We start from the raw sequence: 24,854 nt of genomic DNA on the forward strand, positions 1-24,854 counted from the left end.
AATTTCAAAGGCGGGACTAACCGGGTCAGAAGAAGCAAGGTAGAACAAATCAGATTACTACGGATGTGACACAAGCTCCAAGCAGCACGCTCTGTTTTAGCCCTTAGAGCAGCCAGTTGTTGAGTTTTTAAAGGTATATCCACTCATTCAGGATATAATACAGGGCATCATTAAGACATTACTCTGTTATGGCCACCATCTTTACTGTTACAAAAAGCGCTGCTGCATTATAGGTAAAGAACAACGTATTGTAAACTCCTGCCTCCCGCGCTGTGATTGGTCCGGTAAGTTTTAGACCGGTGAGTCTGAGCTGTGTATTGAATGCACAGCTTGTGAGTCTGCCTGGCCAGGCTACTTCTCACTTCGTATGGTCAAGCTGCTCCCACTGACCAGCGCAGTCATGTGGTGACTGAGCTGGTCACTCCATTATAGACAGAATACGACATCGACGACGTCTAGACTGTATTTATGATTTATTGAAATGTTATTTTAGTTGAAGAAAATTCAGCTTTTCATTAAAAATAGGACATTTCTAAGTGACCCTAAACTTTTGAGCGGCAGTGTATAACGTTTGCTTGGTGCAGAAACACCTGCTATATATTTATGGTAAAAATTTTAGTGTTATACGTTTGACAGAAACCCAAAAGGAGGATAGTTGCTGGAACGGTGTACAGTTTTTTCATGAAGAACGTGTTCTTTGTGATTGCAACATTGCATGCATTGTGAAGATGATTGTGATGCAATGTATTGGCCAGCTTCAGCTAGGGTATAATTTATATAATATCAGCATTAACATTGTCGGCATTGGCCGGTGTGAGTCATTTGTTAACATATCGCTATCGGCCCCATAAGTAAAACTGGGCGCATGTCAATATAACCAATGTTTTATTTCCATCTAGTTGAAGTTTGTGTTTTGGGAGGGGGTTGGTCCTGTGGTGTTTGTCATTTTTTCACCATGTCAAAAGAGTGGGAAACTGTATAATATCGGTTAAGTCATAACAACAATATCGGTATCAGCCTGAAGAATATGGGCAACAAAGAGTATTGAAATGAATAATACAGGTTAATCGCTAAAATGAAGCAAGAAATTCTTTCCAATATCCGGACCTTGGGTGGTGTAATTAAGCATGAGCTTAATTACATTTTTTTTCTTTATAGGTACTTTAAAACATTAACTGGCTCTTTGATTTAAAAAGAAGTCATCTCACCTGCAGGTAAAAAAACGTGGCTCTACACACATGGCATGTCTGCTTAACTGCTGATTGCAGGTAATACTGGAGCAGATTGCTTTACTAATTACCCAGTTAATATTGGCTTGTTAGCCGTAAGCACGTCAGCCAGACACGCTTACGGCTAATATTTGTGCAGCTGTGGCCTTTCAGGAAAAAGGCTGGACATCGCTGAAAGAAACGAGTGCCCCGAAAGAATAAAAGATGTAAGACACAGCGAATGAAATTGTTGACAAGAAGAGCCTGAAAATCTTAAAAAAAACAACAACCTAGTTTCAGTTGACAATTTCAGATAAAAGCCAATTAATCTGGGATTGAATGAGAATGGGCCGATCTTCAATCAATTGTTGCAATTCTAGGTTGAATCTTCTGCCCTCCAGAAGTACGGCTAAATTTAATAGGTGTTTATTTTATATATTTCCTTAAGTCTATGTACAAAAATGGTAAATGGAAATTTATGATGCCTGTAATGATCAATGCGGTGAAATGATTTAGCAGCAGTGGCAATAATTGTTACTTTCCTATTTTGAAATTAAAGTATTAAGATAATTTTATATATATTTTTTTAAAACATAAAATTTTCTCATGTTTAGGGGTATAAAATGACCTATTGGGCACTGATGAGGCCGTGTGAATGTCAGAAGTGAATACCAAAGGGCCTGCCCGGGGGCGGTCAGCTTTTTCTCTTTGCTCAAAAGTGGTCAGATCAGAAAACGGGTTATCTCTCTACTAGGGCTGGGCGATAGTAGATAGGCGGTAGTGTAATGTGTGAGCAGCGTTGGGTGATGCAGCTAGAAGGGGGGAGTCAGCTCTCCCCCTCAGTGAACCGGAGCCGGAAGCCCCTCCATGCCGGGGTCTATTGGCTTTGTATTTTGGTCCCACCGTGGTGAATCGCGCCGCCAGGTTAAAGCCTTTGCTTTATTTTCCTCTCCTGCCCAACATGCTGCAGTACAAACACTTCCACCTACTGTCATAATGGATTTGTGACAGTGTTGGACCGAGAACAGAGGTGTGGATGGAGGGGGAAAGGGATGCATTCGTTTGACCGGTTTTCCGAATATGGTTGTTGCCAATCAGAGTGAACTCGACTAGGTAGAGCTGCAAATCATTACCGCAACCAACCCTTTTACTGAAGAGGGACATTTGGCCTGACAAAACAATAAGCTAGTGTTATTTGTTAATGACATCATTTGGAAAATTTACATATGTAGCAATATCAACTACATGAAATGGTTTATACAGTGATGTCATTGCACCTTTAATGCTTTAATTGATAATTTATAATATTAGACTGATAAGGTTTCAGTGAAGAAGCCAAGGGGACTCTTCTGCTAAGGATTATTTTGGTTTTGTTGATAAATTGACAATCATTGTATCTCTATGAGGAAGTGCAGACGGTTAAGATGAAGATAAGTTCAGTAAATTGCATTGACCATCTTGATACAATGCACTGACCTGAGGAGAAAACAACTCCTCTGGTATCATTCAACGTTCACCTTAGCTTTTCTGCAGATGTTGCGTTTTATTGCGGTTCGAGTGCTCAGATACATAAGATCTGAACCACGATCACAATCCTAGAGGTGGACTGTTTTTTTTGCTGTGCTTAGCTTAAACTGTGTGTTGCTATGTGTTCCCACTTGCACTCGTTATATTGCAATAAGCTACATGATTACATTCCTATGAGAGAAAGTCTCAGTAAACACACAGCAACCACTGAAAGAGCCAGTGAGCGACTTTAAATGACCAAAAACACAAATTAACCAAACCTGAGTCACTAAACAACCTGGAAGAGAGACATGTAATTTGATCCAAAATGACCAGTTAAAAGGCATGAAAAGCTGGGAAACACAAACACTATAAAAAAAAAAAAATGACATCCAAATGGTATGTAAACCAACCTAAACAAAACATTTTAACTATAAAGAGATGGACATATTATTTTAATGGGAGCAGGACAAAAACAGGAACAAAGTGAAGATGCACTAGTCAATCAACCATTGATTAAAAATCTGACTTTTTTTTCCGGGTTGGCTTTGTTCTGTGTTTAGCAGGCCAAATGCTTTAAAAATAAATAAATTAATAAACGTGTTAGAAAAAAACACATTCCACTATTTACAGTTTTCAGTAACTTGCAGCACTGTTTTTCTCCTATAAGAGGAATATATACGCTGACTGCTAAAAAAATGCCAACTGCAGTTTTGTTGCTTTGCGTCCATGTCAGTCTGTATGGACCGTAGCTTTCACATGAAAATCCTCAGGTATCCGTTGATTGAATAAGACTTGAAATTGTACATAAAGCCTCAGTTTTTTTTTTTTTGTTCCGTTTTCCCTAGAGAGTTGGCCCTGTCCGAGTGTGTCTGGAAGTTTTTTTCAGAGACAATCAGTCAACTTTTGTTGCCATAATAAAAGTACCTGATTGAGTATTACAATATGTCCACAGAATGGCTGGAAAACCAGTTCAAAATGCTGTTTTTCACCGTGCTTTCATCAGTCCTGACAGTTTATGTACAAATTGGGGTGGGTCAAAGCTGGGTAAAGCAGGGAAGGGCATGTCTTGCCTCTTTTAAGAAAACAGAATCCAGCAAGACAAACAGAATGAATCAGATCCAGTCTTTTAAACACACACTTCCAGCTTTGTGAACACCACAGGTGGGTTGGTTGCCTGAACGTGAGAAATTGGTAGTTTCGTGGTAAATTGTTGCTCTAAAATGAGTGAAAAGCTAAATGAAACGAGGTCCGATGAGAATAAGTCATCGAGCAGGAACAGCGTTGTGGTTGAAACTGATGTCATTATTATGAGGTCAGCGGGAGAGGCGGCTGAATTACGTTTTTCCTTTAGTATAAGAGTCAGTCAGGCGTCTCTTGTTTTAGAACAATATTAATGAACAGGCACTAAGACACAATTGGCTGTGTATTATTTATTAAAGTTATTTGAATAGATGCAGAGTGAAGGAAAATAGCTTGGGAAGATGCTGTAATTATTATATTTAGTCTACTCTTCTGTGTCAAATCTGAAAGATGGTAAAAACAAATCGAACAGATGTGAGATGGCTGCCCTGAGAGCTGAACTGGGAGACCCATGCTGCCGAAGCGGATAAGGTCAGGACTGCTTGAGCTATTTATCCAACACTTCAGTGTTGTGTGTGTATACTGAATGCAAGGCAGAAGCATCCCGGTCTTTTCAACGTGGCCCAAAGCAGAACTGATGCAGGAGGCCGTGGAAGCCAGATCAAAAGTAGAGACTGAGGCCACACTTAGAGGAAGTGGGGGTTTGCTTTACCACCCCTACGCTATTTCAGCAAGATGAGGTTTCCTGTGACTATCGAGAAATCGGTTCGGTTGAGTAATTTTCAGCTTGGAGAAGTAAACAGGTTGGCAAATGTAGTTTGCTGTGTATGCACTTATTGATGTTGTTGTTTCATCTACAGATAATGAAGGCCTTTGTCAGTTTATATACGGTAAAGCTTCATTTAGTGCACATGTGAATATGAAAGATGCATCTATCTGGCTTGTCTTTGTCAATCTCTAAAGGTCTTTGAGGTCTGAGCTCCTCATTCTGATTTTTTTTAAACATGAAATAGAGATGATGTGCTGTAGGTTCTTCAAAAGAGTAGTTTTGAATCCAAATTATTTCTACATTTAACATAATTGTCTTAAGTCATGCATCAGTATATCTCTATCAGATTACGTGCATCAAAATGAATGGTGGTGCATTTAAAGACTTGTTCTTGGGTCTCATGTGAGACGAACGATTCTTCAGTATCAAGGGTGGAAAAAGTGTCTGATTCTCATCTCTGACCCATCTATTGGTGTATCTCTAATATTTGCTGCTTTATATTGAGGACAACAAGGCTTTTACAGAATAGTATTATGACAACTCCACATTGTAAACTGTGTATATACTGTAGAACATATTTTCATGTCTAGGTTATATAAAATAAAACTTATATAAAAAGTCAATAAACTTAAACAATATTTTGGTGACATGAACAAGGTAGTCGAATTTTTGTAGAAAAAGAAATAACACATCATAGATCCAAAACAAAAAAGTTCTTGCTCACTTGCCTTAGTAAAAGAGAGGCTTAACGGTTGCTAAACTTTTGGGTGGATTTCTGATCAATTTATTTTCTTGGCTCAAAAAGAACATGGAGAAGTTGGTCACACTTCCTTTGGAAATGCTTGCTGTCTTTAACAACTGTCAGCTTTTGTCTAAATGTATGGACGTTTGTGGTCTTATTGACTTTGAAATGAAGATGCAATCAAATATTGTCTGTCTGGGTCAACTGCCCAAATGTGAATTGTTCTTGAATTGTGAGGGCCGTAGAAATTTGTTCCGATAACCGTAATCGGCCCGCGGGCCACACTTTGGACACCGCTGACCTTAATAATATTTTAGGTTAGGCCGTTAACTCCTGTTAGTGAGTAAATGTCCTTGAGATTCAAATGCTTCACCCTATCTGCATGTCTGTGCATGAGCTGTTTCATAAACGACATGTTGGGAGCGAGCCAGCATGATTCATATTTCTATTTGTGTGTTGAACTGTGACAATAGACATGGGATTACATCAAACGTGCCGGTAGAGTTGCTTCACATTTGATCAGCATCGGCAGCTACACAAATAGGTGATTTGCGCCGGCCAGTCTCTACTTGTTATGTGCACAGAGTAGTTGGGGACTCTGAAAACCTCCGACATGAAAGAAGTAAACCACATTTGACGTTAATGTGGGGCTTTACATCTGAGGCAGTCAAAATGATGGACTGCAGTCTGTTTCGTGACCCAAATTATATCTTATCGAGTCAGATAAGTAAGTACATTTTAATTGGGCATCTTTTAGCGCGCAGTTTTTCATTGAAACATTCAATTTAGAAGGCCTAACTGAAAAACCTCTGCTAAAACAAGTGTAAATATTTTGGTGGCTATTGTGTTGCTTTCAAAGCAGTATAAGACATTCACTCACAGCCGTTTTCCATCTTGTCAAACTTGTTTTTGGTGTAATGAGAAAGCCTTGCATCACTACTGGTGTACAGAGAAAGCCTGTTTTCATATAAAGTTGAGCTCTAGTAGCTGAGCTCTGCTCTGATTCCATCTCTCTTTATTATGGTGCAAATAGTGACTCTGCATTCAGCAGTTCAAGCCCTCTTTGTAGACTGAGAGTACACGCAGGATGATTTCTGAAAGCATTTGCATGAGGTTTGCAAAACTGGGTCTGCCTCTGAAGTCAGTGGTTCAGTAGGTCAGAAAGTCAGGAAAGGTCTCACTGTAAAAAAAACAAAAAACTAAACATCTCGATTGAATTTATTATTGATTATCTTTAGCCCCTGTGTGCTTCCTTGTGCCTGTCAATTTGCTGTTGATACAAATACATTTTACTACAGTGACAAATAAAAGGTTACCTGACTCCGCCAGATGGATTTGCTCCGCATATCCATCTGGAAACCTTCCGTTGAAGTAATTTTGGGAAGGGGCGAAAATACTGGTTAGCTGATTGGCCTATGTTGGTGATAGACGGGCCAAATGAACCAATCAGATTCGTCGTCGCTCGTAACAGAGCGACGACGAAAACACAACCACAAGCCAAGCTACTCTTGCTGCTGCAGGTAAAGGCTCGTTAGCTCAGCAAATAAATACTCTGTAATTCCGATAAAACTTGCTCGATAGCCACGCTAACGCTAGTTTCATCGGCTGAAGCCGCCATGTTCTTTAGACTGAACTGTCGTGCTTCCGGTTGCGTCACACCTCAACCCGCCTCAAAGCCAACGCTGATTGGACGTTCGTTTGGTGAACGGCTCCAAATTTTCTTTAACGGAGAGTATCCAGACTGATCTGCGAGTGAAACCTTGAAAGCTCGCGAGATCAGGATGGTCTCACGAGGCTAAATAAAAGGATCATTGCGTACTAAAATAAATGGTGTTCCAAAACAAACATGGATGTAACACAAAAAAACACATCTTATAATGTGTGAACTAGGATCTGGCCATGTACAATTTCTGTCTGGTAACTTTTCTAAGTGATCAATTACAGGAGCAGGGTAGGTTGCTACAGGTTCCTACTTCCTTTCTGCTCTAAATATCAGCATCAGTCTGGCTCCAACATTTAGCTGTGTTGATGATAGTTATGTCAGCCTCTAGTGCCTCTAAAACTAAGCGGAGTAGTAATAGAGGGGGATGCATTGGTTTGTTTCCTCGCTTCACTATTTACTGAGACGTCAGCGCGTTAACATTTTCCAGCATTAATTTGTGCCACAGTAGAACTGAGTCTTTCTTTATTAAAACAGAGCATTGCGTGGTTGGGAACTGCACACATAGGAACCGCATCTTGACGGGGGAGCTCAGACCGACAAAAACACTGTCATTGGGCTGTCCGTATATGTGAAGCTAATGTCTAAACGGATAACATGTTGACTACTGCGCTGTTGCAGATACAGGAGCTTTACCTACCTTCTCAAGTGACTCTCGATCATGTTTGTGTTGTTTTATAGGATTAGCACCGCAAGCATGTGGCATCTTTTATCATTCAGTTTTTTTGTTTCCTTTTTGAGTCAGTCTGTCTCATATGGGAAGTACATCGGAACGACACTGCTGTGTTTATCCTGTTGGCTAAAAATGGTTGTGCATGTTTATTTCCTATAATTTTTCTTTCCAGATGTACGCCACATATTAGCAGAGCTTAAACTTGCAGCAGCAGCTCATTGGTTAGGTCAGATGAGCGGCTGCAGGGGCAGGGCATCTGTTATTGGAGCGCTGCAGACGAATTGTCACAATTTAGGCAAATATGAATGAGTTAGTTTGTATCTTCAACTAATTTTTTTTTTATATTGTTTAAATCAAAATCTTCATTATTTTTGACAATCGTAGTACACAGCATGCTATTTTCACCATGGAATTTCCTCTCATTACTAGAAATACTGCTGTATGGGTAGCAAACTCAAACCCCAGGACATTATTACCAGTAGGCTCTATACAATAAAAAGGTCAGTGCTTTGTTTACCTCTGCTTAGGAGAGACAGAAAGGACTGCTGACTCATACTTGATGGGTACTTGCTCGTGTTTTGCTTTACGCTGCCTGTATTTTGGGCATATCGATTATAAAAGCAGTAGTAAGCTACTTACTTGCCCTGACCTCCTTGCAGAGTTTGTTAGATTTATCAGCACACTAACTCAAGAGCTACCTGATGCCAGAGAGAGAGCTCTTAACCATAGGATGCAGCAGTTGGTTGTATAAAGTCCCAAAGCTATTCAATTTACAAACGGTTATCAGGCTTAAAGCTGATGTCAGACAGGAGGGAAAATTGTGCAGTGGGTGTGTGGTAGAAATCCTCTTCATTGGCATGAAATAAGTTTCTTTATCAGTTAACCATGAGGTCCTTATTGCCAAGTTATAAATTAGGTTATTGTGGATGACATCACATCTGAGTATATAGTAAATATATAGAGTATATAGTAAATGTATAGAAAATATAGGAAATAGTATGCTGGCATAGATGGTATTTTTTTAAATTGTTGGTAATGTTGAAGTACTTCAAGGTTTTACATTTGGCACTGTGCTGATCAGTTTTATTAATAACTTTCCTGAAGTTTGTTGGCTTTGCTTCTTAGATGTATGCAGGCAATGCTGTTGTATCTGCAAAAAAAAAAAAAAAAAAGAGAAAAATCAAGGAGCAGCCTCGCAGAGGGCCTGTGCGGTGTAATGGTTAAAATCTGCCTCTGTAACTCATGATATACGAGTAATAGTAAATTCATAAACTTGATTTAGACACAGAAGGAACAATTTAGCTACTAAGGCTTCACAGATATACATGAATGTCATAATTATTTTACATAGGAACTACTGTGTTGTCATACTGACCTAATGTTTTCACCTGTCTTCCTATCTTTAACCTGCCAGAGTTGCAGTTTACTTGATGTTGTTTAATGTACATTAAACGTTAAAATGTACGTTAAAACAAAAAACATGTTTTTTTTTTCATTAAATAGTTCTCACCTGTTACACAATTTGCTGCTCTGTAACATACTGGCTGCAGTTTTCCATTAGTGCTAGACTGCCGGTTGTCGATGTGATGAGCTCTGTATTGATTCATTTTAGTTGAGATGCATGCAGTTACAATCACTTGGCTCCTCTCAAACACAACATGAGGATCATATCAGTTAGTTAGTCAAATACACTTAGTGAAAATGAGCAGTTTTATTTTACAAATTGACTAAAACCTGAGTGGGAACTATTGAGTGTTGTGAACATGCAAACCAAAGTCACCAAAGGCACAAAGCGATTTTTCGGTTTATAATATTTTTAGGATTAAAGGTCCAAATGAGGCAACAGGGTAAGGCTGGATGCTTGGCTTTAATTGTTGGACTGGAAGGTCCCTTTTTTATTATGTTTCTTTGTTATTATAGAAGTTTTATTTTTCTCTTAAGCATGAGCACGTTTGTTGCCAACCTTTTCCAACAGGTCTCCTCAGATGTTCAACTTTTTAAACATATTTTTGCCTTTTTTTAATGTCTGTTTCCAAGCGGGTTTCCACTTTTCTGTGATTTAGTCAGTTAGTCCATTTAACTTGTGTCTCATACTGTACCAGATGTGGTCGTCCGCGTCTCAGACGTCTTAAATCATATTCACCAGCTTGGACAGGGCCATTAGAGTCCTGTCTTGTTTTTTACAAATCATCAAATGGTTGTCTTTGTATAGACTTCGGGAATTTAAAACCTCAGCAATCCTGTCCATATATACGCCGTTGTCCATATGTTAAGGGTCCAGAGACTAAAGGCAACGGCTTTCGCAACTGGTATGTCGGGTAAACCTCAGTTGGAGCAAATCCAGGGGTTAAGGTTAAAATCAATGTTGAAGGAGGTTCATAAATAATCTATTTTCAACCATGTGGTCTGTCTGTACTATTTCTGTTCATCTCAGATGGGTGTGACCTAAGCAAAGACCAGAAAAATCAGATCTCAGTTATCTAAAGGGAAATTTGTTGCTCATTCTGTTTTGGATTTCTATTTAGAAATATATATATATTTGCTCCCTGTAAGATAAAATTGGTTCTGCTTTAATTGAAACAGCAAACCATCTTAATGATTTTGTTGTCCTGTACACAGATACATACTAAGCTTATTTGCATCACTCCAACAATGTTTGTAAAACATGTGTATATACATAAATTTACATAAGAAAGAAATTATTTTTCCTTATAAGACTTATAATTGTCTTCATTGAGAACAGACCAAAGTCAAATTCATTGTGTCACCAACATGGCTATTCTGATATCGACTGATTCTGGTAAAACTGACAGTAAATATAAAATGATTCAGCCTTGCTACTTCTATGCAGAAAGAGTCTGTTTTGTGATAATCATGTTAGAATTGATTAATTTAAACTTGCCACATGAAGCATTATTGTTTTCCACTTCATAAAATGTATGCCAAGAATTTTTTCAAAATGTTATCGTCTTTTCTATGAGTAGCTCTTTATGTAATGAGAAATTCAGCTCTCATTAAACCTGCAGCCATAAAGTTAATGAAGTAGTTAGTAAAAGTGAAATTAAGCGCTGAATGGACAAGAGAGGAAACTTAACAATGGAGACTTAATGAGCCAAGGATCGGTTACGATAGTCATGTGGAGACAGATGAGGGACAGATGGCAGGCAGCAGCCTGGTCCCTCTGTGGGGTTTTCTGCCCTAATAAGGGCCTTAACCAGACCATAGCATTATTTTCAATCTTTATTCCATTTCTTCTAATCGGCAAAAAAACTCATAGATAATATCTCATACCCCAACTGTGCTAAACAATTGTTTGCACCTTAAAGGTATATAGCCACATTTTATGCTTAAAAAAGACAAAAAAACATTTGATCATGATACAATAAGGTTATATACACCAAGTCTTCATCCTGATAAGGTTGTAATGGTCCTTTTTGTAGCTAAATATAGCTCCAATGCCAACCGTGATTAGCATATATTGACAAATGTGGCGCCATCTAGCTACAGTATTGCAGAACTATCATAATACCGGTTTGCTTAATTAATAAATCAAAATTAAATAATGCCAGACCAAGCCTGACCCTCTGAAATGCCTCGCAGTAAAGCGGCAGCTCGGCGTGATCAAAGACCAACTCTTATTAATTAAATAAAACGATCTAACAGCAACTTTAAGAGCCTTATATCAGAAGATTTACCCGGGTCAATCAACTCTGCGGTCATGTCTGAGCCTCCGCAGGTTTGGCGTACGCTTCAGTGAACACCAACGGTCATGCTATACTCCCAGTGACATTCCAGTCTTTTCCCTCTTGGAATCATATTTTTTTGTGCTTTTTTTCACTGGATCTTTGACCTTTCTTCATTGTTTCACTAAGAGATGCTAATAGCCGTTTTTTGCTTCCTGGTTTATCCCCTGCTGCGCATGCGCATTATGTACTTTCGGTAATATCATAAATAAACATGAAAAGCTTTATTTACTGACAAACTGAGCAAAAACAAAGCATAAAACACCAAAATAACAACTAATATGCCAGCAGGAGGTGATAATCTTTCATAATAACTTTATATGCAACCAAAATAAGCTACTGACGTATAAATTAAAAAAAAAGGAAAATAACGTAGCTATGCGCCTTTTTAATATATTTCCTTTTAAAGTCTAACCTTTCACTGTTCTAAAAATCTATTACTTTAGCCAACTGATGCTTAATAAGTAAATGTTTACAACTTTATCGGTGCTGAAAGATTGGAATACCTGCTCATTTTCCTCTAGTTCCATCTGTTGGTCTATGAGGCTGAGAGATAATTGCAAATTAAGCAGGCACTTAGCGTGACTCTAATAATGAGAACACAAAGCTATGAAAACTATTTAATCTGTTTATTCTGTGTTTGACATGTAGCTGTCTAGAGTCAGAAAAAGACATCTCTGCAGATCCTGAACACAAACTGTTCAGACATTTACCTCCAGGTCGGTGCTACAGAGCGCTATTTACAAAAACCAGCCGTCACAGAGACAGTTGCTTCCCCTGGTCTGTCTCCCAGCTTCAATTTTATTCTTTTTCTTTACATATACCAAACAATACAAAATACTACAGTTTATATATTTATACCTGTATGTTGTGAGCGCTGTAACCAAATTGCTTGGTTATGCACACAATCATGGCCAATAAAGCTGATTTTAAATCATAGAGCCATAATAATAATAAAGAACAAGAAGGTATTATGTGTTGCCAGTTACCTGTTAAGTTTCTGTGTATAAAATTTACTGTGCATAATGTGATTTTTTTTTTTTTCATCATCAGCTGTAATCTCACGAAGCAAATTTGAATCCTGAACTAAACTGTTTAAAAAAATAAATACAATTTTGTGTATTTCTGTCAAAAAATATTTTTTTAGGCTCTCTCAAAAAGTATGAATCTGTGTAAACCTAGCATATTACTTAAAACGGACCTTTTAGTCAACATAAATCTAATGGAAGGTTCTGTCCACATATAGTGTAGGTATTATTATGACAGACAGACCACAAGCCTCCTCCACGCCATCCTGGTTATTATTGAACAATGCTCCCCCTGGGGCCTAAAGTCACTACTTCCGTGCTTAAATGGTAATATTTGATTAGCAAATTTTGTTTAAAGTCACACATGCATGCGTATTTCCTGGTGTTGTGTTGGCAAATATAAATAAATTGAAGGTATGTGGTTTTTCAGCCAGAAGCCTTTGACTGAAACAGTAGTGTCTCTCTCTCTCTCTCTCTCTCTCTCTCTCTCTCTCTCTCTTTCTCTCTTTCTCTCTTTCTCTCTTTCTCTCTCTTCTCTCTCTCTCTCTCTCTTCTCTCTCTCTCTCTCTCTCTCTCTCTCTCTCTCTCTCTCTCTCTCTCTCTCTCTCTCTCTCTGGTTTTGTCTTCAGGACATTTACATGACATGCATATCATTATGTCATTTTTAAATAATGAATTGTGAACTATATTCTCTAAGCTCTAGTTAGTCAAAAAGTTGCTCTACATTTAGATGATGGAATTTTTTTTATGTTTTTGCTCCATGCCCTATAGTATCAAATGGTAAAACCATACGAGTAAATTAAAACACTATGATGACTAAGAAGAAAGGTACCTTGTGGATTTTCTTAAAATAAAATGCTGAATGATTTTATGTTTAAAAGCTTGCTGATAAACCAACTTTTACAAACACCAATGAAGTTTCAAAGCTGAAAAACTGTTGTCCAGCAATCTGAACATTAAGTTTTAAGTTGGCACAACCAGAAACGTGGGCCTTTTTGGAGTTTAAAAATGATAAAGGCGAACGGGAAATTGCATCTTCTAGGTCTCAAGCTCCAGTCCTTGAGGGACGATGTCCTCTAAGTGTTACTTTTCTCCCTGCTCCACACACAGCAGAGTCAGAGCCAAATTACCTCCTTAACATATAATCCTGTTCCGTCAGAGTCCTACTGACCTGTTTATTTGAATAAGGTGTGTTGGACTTGAGACATGTTAAAAGTTCAGGCGCTCTGGCTCTTGATGACTGGAGATTGACACTTTTGACAAGTATTTGTTTATCCCAATTCACACGTTCATCACAACACTCCGCCACATTATGGCTGTTTTTTTCCCGTCAGCCCTTAATCAGAGGATGGACACTGTAACACCCAGGGACCCTCCTTTCAGAAGGTTACGTCTGCTTGACATCTGCATGCTGCAGAGTTTCTGTTCAGCTTGATCACAACACAGTACTAAATCTGGTTCTGTATTCCTGACAGACGAAATGAGAAGAAGAAACAGCTTTTTGTATTCCCTCACATTGGCGTGTAAGCTGTTTAGGGCTCTGCTCTCTGGCTTCTGTGTGTGGAGAGTACTGAAAGGTCTGAAAGGCTTGGGTAGCTGCCAGGGTTCCCCTTATCGAAGAGCACTGGAGAAGCCCTGTTTAACGACTGCTGACTGATCAGAATCCCTCTCTTTCTCTGTGCCCTGTCTCCTCTCTCTGCCTTTTCCTCGCCCTCCCTTCACTGTGGGGGCAGCTGCAGTATTGACTGACGGACTGTGACTTTGTGTTTTGCAGACGGCCATGAGCAGTAGCTGAGGACGCCATTGGGAGTTCCCCCCCCCCTTTGCAAATATGAATGGTAAGACCTCTGCATTGTGTGTGTGTGTGTGAGGGGGGTAAATGAGGGAGTGTGTAGGCTAGCAAAGAGACATTGTTCTGCAGTTGTGCTGCTGCCAACACTGGCATTTCTTTTAATTGCTGGTTTAATATTTGTAGCTCTACTTTAAGGGTTTTTGCAGATTTTTCTTTTTTAATTCTTGATACTAAGTTGATATGTTTGAATTAATGTTTTTTTCCCCCTACTAAACCACTCAGTCACACCAGTGTTTAACTAACCTTGCGTGTATCAAGGTATCGGCTTGTCAGCAAACTAAGCTTCATTATCAGTTTGTCAATACACCAGTACATTCTCCACCTTTGACTACCACTGATGTTGGCCTCTGCGTTCTTCCTCATCTCTGTGATCATCTGCTGTGAACGCTTTGTTGCCCCTCTGTTTGTTTTCTCCTGTTTTTAAGCTGTAGATTTTTCTTTCCGCTGCAGAATCAGCAGGTTTTAGATGTTTTTGCTTTTCCCGATTAAAGATGTTTTCTTTTTATGGTCTAGTCCAGGGGCCTTCAATCTTTACAGTCTAATGAGCCATTTTCCTACAGTCCACTTGAATTAAACTCGTTCAGAGCCACAAATGTTGCCTGGCCTTTTGAAAAAAGTTATAATTTTTGAGATCTACTGTAGGAAATATGTCGTTATCGTTAAAGGAATGTACTTTTATGTCTATTTTGAGGTTTTAAAAAATAGGATGGACGGGATGTTAATATTTGTGGATAATGATGTAAAAACAAATCATAGTTTCCAACATAATGAAAAAATATTGATTTAAAATTAAATATCAATGGCACATTCAGCATCATTCTGTTGTGAAAACTAAAAGCAATTATTCCAAGAAAAAACTGCTAAAACCTACATTTATTATTATTATTATTATTACATTTAAATACCATAATAAAAATATAATTTGTAGCCAAAGTTATTAAGAGACACTGTGGAAAATCCAAAAAGCCACTTGTGGCTACAGGTCGCAGACCCCTGGTCTAGTCCTGCCTTTACGTTGAGGATCAAACCTTTTTTTTCTTTTTTTTTTCTTTTTTGCACCAAGACAATGTGTTTTGTGCATGGGAAGTATCCCCATCTGAGGCCCAAGCAGACGTACGTATAGATGCAGCTATATAAATTAGAAATCCATCGAAAGCTGGTTTAAAGATACTAAGTTCAAAGTTTGAGACTCATGCATTATATGGATATGTTACACAGAGTGTTACATTCTGTTAGTCTTGATGAAAACGGCTCATAGCTGAAGTCACACAATATGGCTCAAATTTATAATCACTATATGTATATCACAAAGAACAGTTTGGCCTGCAATAACGATCCCAAACATTCAGGCTTTCTGTGATTGTTAAAAGCAGCAGAAAATGTTTTAGAAAGTAACGTGACGACTAGGTGGTAAGGTTGGTAAACCCAGCTGCAGCCATGTTTGTTTTATCGCTGAGACCGCAGGCTTCAATCTGATGTGGTGTTGTTGACATGAGAATAATGACTTGATTCTCAGTAGCAGGATAACACCACTCATCATCTGGGGTCTATGTTTGTAATTAACCTTAAAAAAGGGCATTATTTACATTGTCACGACATTCATCAACACTCTCACATATAGGCTGGATTCTTAATATCTTGCAGCCCTACTTGGATCTTATAGATACTGTATTTTTGATACAGAAATTGTGTTTTTTTTGGCCAAACTGTGGCCTACACAGGTTTAATAGGGAAGACATCTTAGATTAGATTAGATTCAACTTTATTGTCATTACACAGGTACAGGTACAAGGCAGCGAAATGCAGTTTAGGTCTAACCAGAAGTGCAATAGCAGCAAGTGCAGGATAAACAATGGTTCCATAAGTACAGGACATGGATATGCAGCTACTAAATAAATATAGAGTTTATTCAGATGAATACTATTATAAACATAATTTTACTGATAGATTTGTCCTATGGGTATAATATATAGATAACTAGTATTGTGAACTAAATTTGCAGCTAAATTTACACTTGATCATTCAGTGACACTCCTCACAAGGAGGGTGGCCACAATAGGTCATCGCTAAAACAGTGGCTATCCACAGAGTGCTGCCTCCAAGCATATTCTGGTGAAACTGTGGTAGGAAAAGGTGCACAGGCAACAGGGAAAACTATAACCCTGATAGGAGTGTAAACCAAAGCCCAATCAGGAGTTTGTGCGGAAATCTGCGCTACAGATGGAGTTGAAGCTTCACCACATCCATGACTTGGGCTGCCACTGTTCGAATTTCTTTTGCTATAAGCTTCTGCTGAAACGGTGACATCAGCGACAGCATCGTACTTCTCACTTGAGCTAAGTAGAAAAAACAACTCGACTGTTGTGCAGTGGTTCAGGAGACATTCATTTGACTCAGGTGTGTAGAAGAAGGGAAGACTTACAGATGCAGGATAGCAGCTCTCCATGACTGGACTTCTGTACTGATCTAAAGGAAGATGAGAAACACCAAACCCAACAATTTAAACATGATGAAGGCTGTTATTAAAACAGCCGAGGTTTTCTTCATACCTTAGCAGAGCCACAGACTGAGTGCCTCCATCTCACGCTTTTAATTATTTATCTATTTATTTTGTTAAAGCCGAAAATATTTAAACTTAAATTTGTGTGTGGTGAAATCACTTTTTCAATGAATTTACTCAAATTACGTTTTCAATTATTTATGTAGATGCACCTGTTTATATTTTTTTGCTAGTTGCATTTGATTATTTAAAACCTTTTTGAATATAAATATATGAAGCCTTTAAATTGTATTTGACTGTCCAGGTGGTCCAAGTGTTTGGGCAATCTCCCCCGAGGAGAGGAACAAACATGATCAGAAGTTCGACACCCTCTCCCCATCGATGGGATACATCTCAGGTACGGACTTTTTAAGACACACTCTGTTGCCTAATGTCCACCGGCTGCTCAGCAAGGATGCTTAAAAAAATATGTTTTCACCATAATGTTTTACTGAGCCGTTTAGTGTACAGGCCAAAGCCTTCCCCGCCAAAGATTTATCGCTTTATAACGTAAATACCTGTAAAAGAAAAACAAATGTTGGCATGCTTGTTATTTGGCTGCTGCTGACTCCCCTTGAGGCAAAAACATTTACCACATATATTCATAATCAGACTATCTCCACCTGATTATAATGTTTTCATTGTTTTCTGTAGGAGAACAGGCCAGGAAGTTTTTCGTCATGTCAGGACTTCCTCACTCTGTGCTGGCTGAGATATGGTAAAAAAAAAAAAAAAAAGAAACCCGGCCTGGATAATTGCCCTAAAATCTTGAATCTTGAACTTTTTCCACTCATGGTGTTTTTTCCCCGTTTCTCAGGGCTCTGGCTGACATGAATCGGGACGGGAAGATGGACAGGTTGGAGTTTTCCATCGCTATGAAGCTCATAAAGCTCAAACTTCAGGGAACACAGCTTCCGTCAACGCTGCCAATCATCATGAAACAGCCCCCAGTGCCTGCCCCCTCCTCAGCCATGCCCACCCCGGCCTATGGTACGGTGGCACCGCTGTTAACATGCAGTTCACTCTTTGTGGATGTGGCATTTCTGATGAGATGTAGATGAAAGAATGTCATTAAAACAAAATAAGGATGTTAATAAGTCACAAGTAAAGGTGTGTTTTTACGAGTTGGTCTTGCAGACTAATTGACCTAAACTGGTGATCTTTTGCTTTAGGTATTGGTTCTGTCCCCATGATGGGCGGAACAAACTTCGCCATGTTGACTCCTCTTTCCATGGCGTCCCCCGGACTCACACCTTTGACACCGATGACTGGCCTCAGCCCAATGGGTTCTACGACAACAGGGCTGAACCCACTAATCGCCTCAGCTCCCGCGAGGCCGGCTATGTCCGCTGTGGGGAATGCTGCGCTGCCCAATGGCACCATGGGAATGTACCAACCGATGCTTGCTGGAGGTGTGATTTGTGTCACGCTTGCTTAACCACCGTTTCTTTCTTTCTGCACTAAATCGACTCATCAGTCGGTCAGTGTTTAAAAAACCCTTTAATAACAAAGCAAAGGCATGTGCATTAGTTATAAATAGGAGGCTGTTAAAATCAAATAAGTAAAAAGAAACAAAATTGTGTGAAACGAGGCTAAACGTGGTGAGGAGGGACATCAGTATACACAGATGTAAAGAAATGTCGTTAGCAGAAAAGGCGTTCAAAGGACTGAGGAAACTTTTTTTTTATGAACTAATTAAACTAAGTTATAGTTAAGCTCAACATTAGTCCTACACCTGGCAGGTGTATGTAGAAAAAATTTGGACAGATGCAATTAGGGTGATGGGAAAGAGGCCTTCCAACCTCAAAGTATCTCATCTATAAATCCTATAAAATGAGTATTCCAGCTACATTATTTTGTCATAATTTGAGAGATGATTGTTCCTTTTTTACATGAAAGTAATTTTGAAGTTTTCATGACATGTGAATAATTTAGCAGCTTAGCAATACATGGTAAAGATGCCAGACTCTGCATTTAACTGTTTGCAGGAGAAGATAAATGACTGTGTTATTGTTTTAAAATCAAGATCACAGTTGCTGTGATGGAGATGAAGCCTAAAGTGATTTTTACTACTATAAACAACATAAATCTTTCTACTGGTTCTACCTGCAGATCATCTTTTCTTTTGCATTTTGTGCGATACATGAACATTTCCTGTTGGAATTATTAGGAGAACATAATCATTTTATGTTAGTTGTAATTCCGTCTAGCTGAGCTTAGTGTTTCTGTCTCAGTGAGTGGATCCCACTCCCACACAGAAGTCCTCTTTCCCTCTTTTTGAAGCATCTAGACAACAAGTAGAAAAGATTGTCTGTTTTAATACCAGCTGTCAGATGTTTGCCAAAAGAAAATCTAGAAATGCATGTAATGAATATATATGCACTCTTTAGGCTTACCTCTTGGTGCTACTTCGTATGCCTCCCCGGGTGGACTTTCCTCTTCTCTGCTGGACTTGGGATCTGGCAGGTAAAACATGCACAGAAACTAAAACGTAAAGATTACATCTGTGATTCTTCCTTCCTGTCCATTCTCAGTTCGGTAAAGTGTGCGTGTCTTTCAGCTCTGCCTCCTCAACCCCTTCTGGGATGTCCCCCATGGCTGCCGTTCCCAGCGACTGGGCCGTACCGCACGCCTCCAGACAGAAATACAAGCAGCAGTTCAACATCCTGGATATACAGATGGCCGGATACTTAACAGGTGCGTTCTGTCTTTCATGTATGGGCAGTGTCAAATACATACAAAGTCTTTTATGTATTTCTCGCTTTAAAGATCTGGCCAAACCTGTTCTCCGTAAAAACATGTGCTCACATTCCCACACTTTTTCATCCTGCTTGATTTGCATTACGTTCTCTGGACTCGCAAAGTCCAATTAAAAGCCGTCAGACACATTAAACAAGTTATACAGGTAGCTTTTTTTTTTCTTTTGCACTCTTCCGCCCAAGCCGTTACAGTTTTTTACTGACTGACCTGATTCAAACATCTGCAGATAAACTGCGGTTTCATTCTAACACGCGGCTCACAGGTGAGTTTTAAGGAGCCCGCTGTCATAGAAGGAGTTGTTGCGATCCCCTTTGATGAAAATGGACGCTTACTGCTCTAGGTCCCACGCATACCCGTCCTTCATCACCAGCCTGTCTGTGCTGCACCAACCACTAAGGCATTTTTCATTCATGTTTGCAGGTCAACAGGTGAGAAACGCCATGGCAACCACGATGCTGACACAGACACAGCTGGCCTCTATCTGGTAAGAATACGTCTACGCTGGTTTCCAAACAGGCCAGGTTTGGTGTTGCGTAACCCAGTCAGCTGTTGTACCGATGACCTCTTTGTTTTTCATTAAGTAAATCTCTAAAAAAAAAAATCAACACGGTTTGCTTCCTATCCATTTATACAATTCCTTGCAAAAGTATTAGTGCAGTTCTTTTTTTTTTACAACTAAGAATCTGTTTGAGAGTTTGTGTTCAGCACTATTTACTCTGATACCACTAAATATAATGTAGGGCAAGCTGCAAATTGCTAAGCAGAGTCCACCTTTGTAAATACTGCTGTTCTGTGAAGGTTTTGGAGGTTTGTTGCAGAATATCAGTGAACAAAGTTTCATGAAGACCCAAAAGCACAGCAGGACGGGTCAGGGCAGAGGGTTGTGGAGACATCTGACGCAGGGTTAGGTTGTAACGTAATACCCCAAGACTGACTGAATATGACAAAACCGCAAAATAAATGATAATTGGCAAAGAAAAATAATAGTGAGAAAATACATTGGTGAAAATAAAAGATTAGAAATAGAAAATGAAGTCTACGTTGAAGCTTCTGTGGATGATGCTGTGATCAGTTGAAACCAAAACTTCATGAAAAACTCAGAGTGGTGGAAAACTAAAACCCCACATCATCCCCACAGAGAAGCCTAGTGGCGGGAGGGTCAAGCTGTGAGGATGCTTTTCTTCATAAAAGCTGGATAAAGCTGATGTTTGGATGGATGGAGCTTAATACATCACAACGGGCGTAGAATTTATAATATATTTCAAGACATTAAACTATTCAGACCATAAGGGGGTCCTATTTTCCATAAATGGATCAGGACTATCACAGGGACTCTTTGAACACATGAGCATGCTTTAGAAGCTGAACCTGCAGCTTTGCTTCCATAATATTAGTTAACTTCTGCTCACGTAACATTTACAAAGCCTGCAAGGCTGCTCCAAAAAATATCCTTCCCATAATTAAATTTAAAGCGCTTTAAAACGCCCTGCATTGAAGGTTTATCTGCAAAAATTCAAAGCAGTCGGGTGAAAAACCTGAATCTACCTATTTGTCGTCCCTGCAGGACTTTATCTGACGTAAACAAGGATGGTAAGCTGACCGCCGAGGAGTTTATCCTGGCTATGCATCTCGTTGACGTGGCGAAGAGCGGCCAGCCGCTGCCTCCGATCCTGCCTCCTGAGCTGGTACCGCCCTCGCAGAGGTATGTGGACACAGTCAGGAAACAGTCCTGGCATGAATCCATTTGATCTGTCATGCGCCTAAAACACCGACTGCAGTCACAAGTTTGTTTGTCACAGTTTAAGAACGTGCTGTGCGTTGCGTAATAACTTATTTTAACTCTGTATCACAGGAGTGCAACGAATGGCTCCAGCTCTAACCTCTACTCGGGTCTGATCAACGAAGCAGAACCGCCACAGAAACCCAAGACTAACCGTCAGTACTCCCCCTACCAGCTCTGCTCGAAGAGTGCAGCCTTGTGTCACCGCTGCTTCATGCTCAGCCTGTCACAATAAACCACATCTCAGCCGCGAAAGTCTGTGTTCATTGTCACAGAAAAGTAACTGATAAGCAAAGTGCACCCTGCAAAAAAACTAAACTAAAAATAAGTAAAATTTTCTTGAAATTGGTGTAGTTGTCCTTGATTTGAGCAGGTAAATAAGATTATCTGCCAATGGAATGAGTATTTTTTTTTACCCCTAAAATAAGATAATTAGATAAACTACACTTAAGATGGAGATGGGTTGTTCCTATTTTAAGTGTAAAAAATCTTATTCCATTGGCAAATAATCTTATTTACCTGCTCAAATCAAGGAAAAATACACTAATTTATAGAATAAAATTATTATTTTTAGCTGTATTTTTGCAGTGAGACATGGAAGCAACTCAGGCAATAAATGAGCTCATATTGTTTTTAACTTTCGCCTCTGCACTGCAAAAAAAAACAGAACTAAAAATAAGTCACATTTTCTTGAACTTACTGTATTTGTCCTTGATTTGAGCAGGTAAATAAGATGATCTGCCAATGGAATGAGTATTTTGATCCCTAAAATAAGATAATTAGATGTCCTGCACTTGAAATAAGATGACGGAGATGAGTTGTTGCCATTTTATGTGCAAAAATCTTATTCCATTGGCAAATCGTCTTATTTGCCTGCTCAAATCAAGGACAAATACACTCATTTTAAGAAAATTCGACTTATTTTTAGTTTTGTTTTTGCAGTGTAATATTTGAGGAGTTTAGAACTCCCCAAATATTACCTCACATAGTTTTTCACATTCAGCAGCATCATCTTTTAGGGTATCTTAACAAATAATTAGCAATTATATAAAATAATAATTATATAAAGAATAAAGTACATATTCAGAGACAACTTTCTCCATTCCTGTTTGCAGTGTCCTTTGAGGACAAGTTCAAAGCCAACCTGGAGCAAGGGAACGCTGAGCTGGAGAGAAGACGACAAGCTCTGCTGGAGGCGGAGAGGAGGGAGCAGGAGCGCCGCGCTCAGATAGAACGGGAGGAGCGCGAGCGGCGGGAGAGGGAGGCCCGCGAGGCTGAGGAGAGGAGGAGGAAGGAAGAGGAGTTGAGGCTGGAGCGACAGAGGGAGCTGGAGAGACAGAGGGAGGAGGAGAGGCAGAGGGAGCTGGAGCGACAGAAGGAGGAGGAGAGGCAGAGGGAGCTGGAGCGACAGAGGGAACTAGAGAGACAGAGGGAGCTGGAGAGGCAGAGGGAGATTGAGAGGCAGAGGGAACTGGAGCGACAGAGGGAGCTGGAAAGACAGAGGGAGGAGGAGAGGCAGAGAGAGAAGGAGAGGAAAGAGGTGAGGAGGTTTCATTGCTGAGAGTTGCTTCAACCCGATGGATGGATATTAACCTGAGCGTGCGCCTCCGGTCCTTCCAGGCAGCACAGCGGGAGCTGGAGCGACAGAGGAAGGAGGAGTTTGAGAGGAGGAAGCGGGGGGAGCTGAAGATGAAGAAGGAGCAGGAGCAGGACGAGATCATCAAGCTGAAGGCGAAGAAGAGGAGTCTGGAGATGGACCTGGAAGCCGTGGTGAGTGCTGAGGAGACGTCCCTTTATCCAGTGGTTGGAGCAGATGCATGCCGGGCTGGAAGTTTATCTCAGCTGTTTGTGTTCAGGGGAACAAACAGCGTCAGATTTCTGATCGACTGCGTGACATTCAGAACAACAAGAAACTCCAGAGGACCGAGTTTGATCTTATCGATCAAAGGAAAGACACACAGCAACAGGATATTAACGCACTGCAAAGACAGATAGAGGTTTGTTTCACATTTTATTGTCTTTAAGTTTGGTCAAATCTGTGTTATCTCAATGTATTTCTAATGTTTTCTCTTTATAGTTTAATTTATACATTATTTTATGATTAATATGCAGCCTATCTTACTGTAAAAGATTTTTTTTTAAATAATAGTTATCATGGATATAAAATAAATCGGATAAATTTAAATAACAAATTAAAATAAAACATTAATTTGATATATGTTTATGAGTAAATATGTTTTATCTTGTAATTTGATATTGTATTTAATTAATTTCATATTTCATTATTCATATTTGCTTTTTCCATGTGTTTAGGAGTTTCAGAGGAAGTTGTCTCAGCTGACGCCAGAGAAGAAAAGACTGACAGAAAAACTTCAAAATATGTCTCTGAATAACCTGCCTGGTCAGTTCATTTATGGGAACTCGTAAATTTCTGACAAGCTGATTGATTAAAATTTGTGTTTGAGCGGCTAACTACTGAACTAGTTTGTTATAGTTAAAGCATTTTAATAAATTTAAATGTGATTCATGAAATTTTGGTACCACACAAGACGAGCAGCATGCTTTTTCTTCTTTTTTTTTTTCTGTTGTCAAAAAAAAAAAAGGATTGTACTAGCTGCAAGAACTAGATGTTAAGAGATTAGTAGCTTAGTAAGCCAAACCAGGTTACAATGTTATCTGACAAACTCTGTTTTTCATCTGCTTGTAGTTTCAACCATATCCACCCTAAAGGTGGGAGTCACGGAGAAGAGGGGTGCGTGCATGAAACTGCGAGAGAGGGTAGAGGCTCTGGAGAAAGAAACGGCTTCCAAAGTGGCTCAGATGGAGCTGTGTAACAAAGACATGCAGGTGAGGATGAATGAATGAATGAATGAATGAATGAATGAATGCATGGCGTCATCTGAGCAGCCTAATATGGCACCAGATGCCACAGCAGCGTTTACAGAGAAGTTGCTCATATAAACAATGGAGAACGCTCTAAGTGGTGTAAAGATAATCAGCTGTGTTTGCACATGTTTATCTGATATAAGAGGATCAATCATAAAAATAAAGCAGGTTAAAGATTATTACGTACAAGTTGACGAATGCTAGACAGCCGCAGTGGTTTTTGTATTCAAAGTGTGTAATCTTAAAGAAATCTGATCGGGAACAGCATTTTATATTTACTGCGGTTATCTTTGATATTAAATAAATGTGAAGATCTATAATATTAAAGTGGGACAGTCAGGAGTGAACATTCAAGTAGTCTGTAAGGAGTTTTTCAGTTTCATAACTTCTTTGCTCTTTCTAATGCCTACTTTTCTTGATCAGATTTTATAAAAAGAGACAAAAGCCATTCAATACATGAGACAGTCGACCTCTTCCAGGGTTTCCCCCGCCTTTCATCTGTTTCAGATCCTTCAGATGTAATTAGCTTTACCTGTTCTAGACGTGGCTGTAGGCTGGTATGGTC

At 39.4% G+C, this 24,854-nt stretch overlaps 1 protein-coding gene across 2 annotated transcripts in view; it reads left to right on the forward strand.

Annotated features, from left to right (window-relative positions):
- The window catches only part of itsn2b (intersectin 2b), a 53,563-nt gene that overhangs the window by 2,533 nt on the left and 26,176 nt on the right, over nt 1-24,854 (forward strand). For both annotated transcript variants that reach the window (XM_036136529.1, XM_036136530.1), the window contains exons 2-16: nt 14,247-14,310; nt 17,129-17,221; nt 17,518-17,581; nt 17,681-17,853; nt 18,036-18,275; nt 19,254-19,329; nt 19,424-19,560; nt 20,044-20,107; nt 21,188-21,325; nt 21,476-21,558; nt 22,519-22,943; nt 23,024-23,173; nt 23,260-23,400; nt 23,717-23,804; nt 24,111-24,250. In XM_036136529.1, the coding sequence (XP_035992422.1) occupies nt 14,304-14,310; nt 17,129-17,221; nt 17,518-17,581; nt 17,681-17,853; nt 18,036-18,275; nt 19,254-19,329; nt 19,424-19,560; nt 20,044-20,107; nt 21,188-21,325; nt 21,476-21,558; nt 22,519-22,943; nt 23,024-23,173; nt 23,260-23,400; nt 23,717-23,804; nt 24,111-24,250 (2,019 nt within the window). In that variant the 5' untranslated portion in view covers nt 14,247-14,303. The remainder of the gene's footprint in view (nt 1-14,246; nt 14,311-17,128; nt 17,222-17,517; nt 17,582-17,680; nt 17,854-18,035; nt 18,276-19,253; nt 19,330-19,423; nt 19,561-20,043; nt 20,108-21,187; nt 21,326-21,475; nt 21,559-22,518; nt 22,944-23,023; nt 23,174-23,259; nt 23,401-23,716; nt 23,805-24,110; nt 24,251-24,854) is intronic.

The sequence above is a fragment of the Fundulus heteroclitus genome, chromosome 4, assembly GCF_011125445.2.
Source record: "Fundulus heteroclitus isolate FHET01 chromosome 4, MU-UCD_Fhet_4.1, whole genome shotgun sequence".
Taxonomy (NCBI): Eukaryota; Metazoa; Chordata; class Actinopteri; order Cyprinodontiformes; family Fundulidae; genus Fundulus; species Fundulus heteroclitus.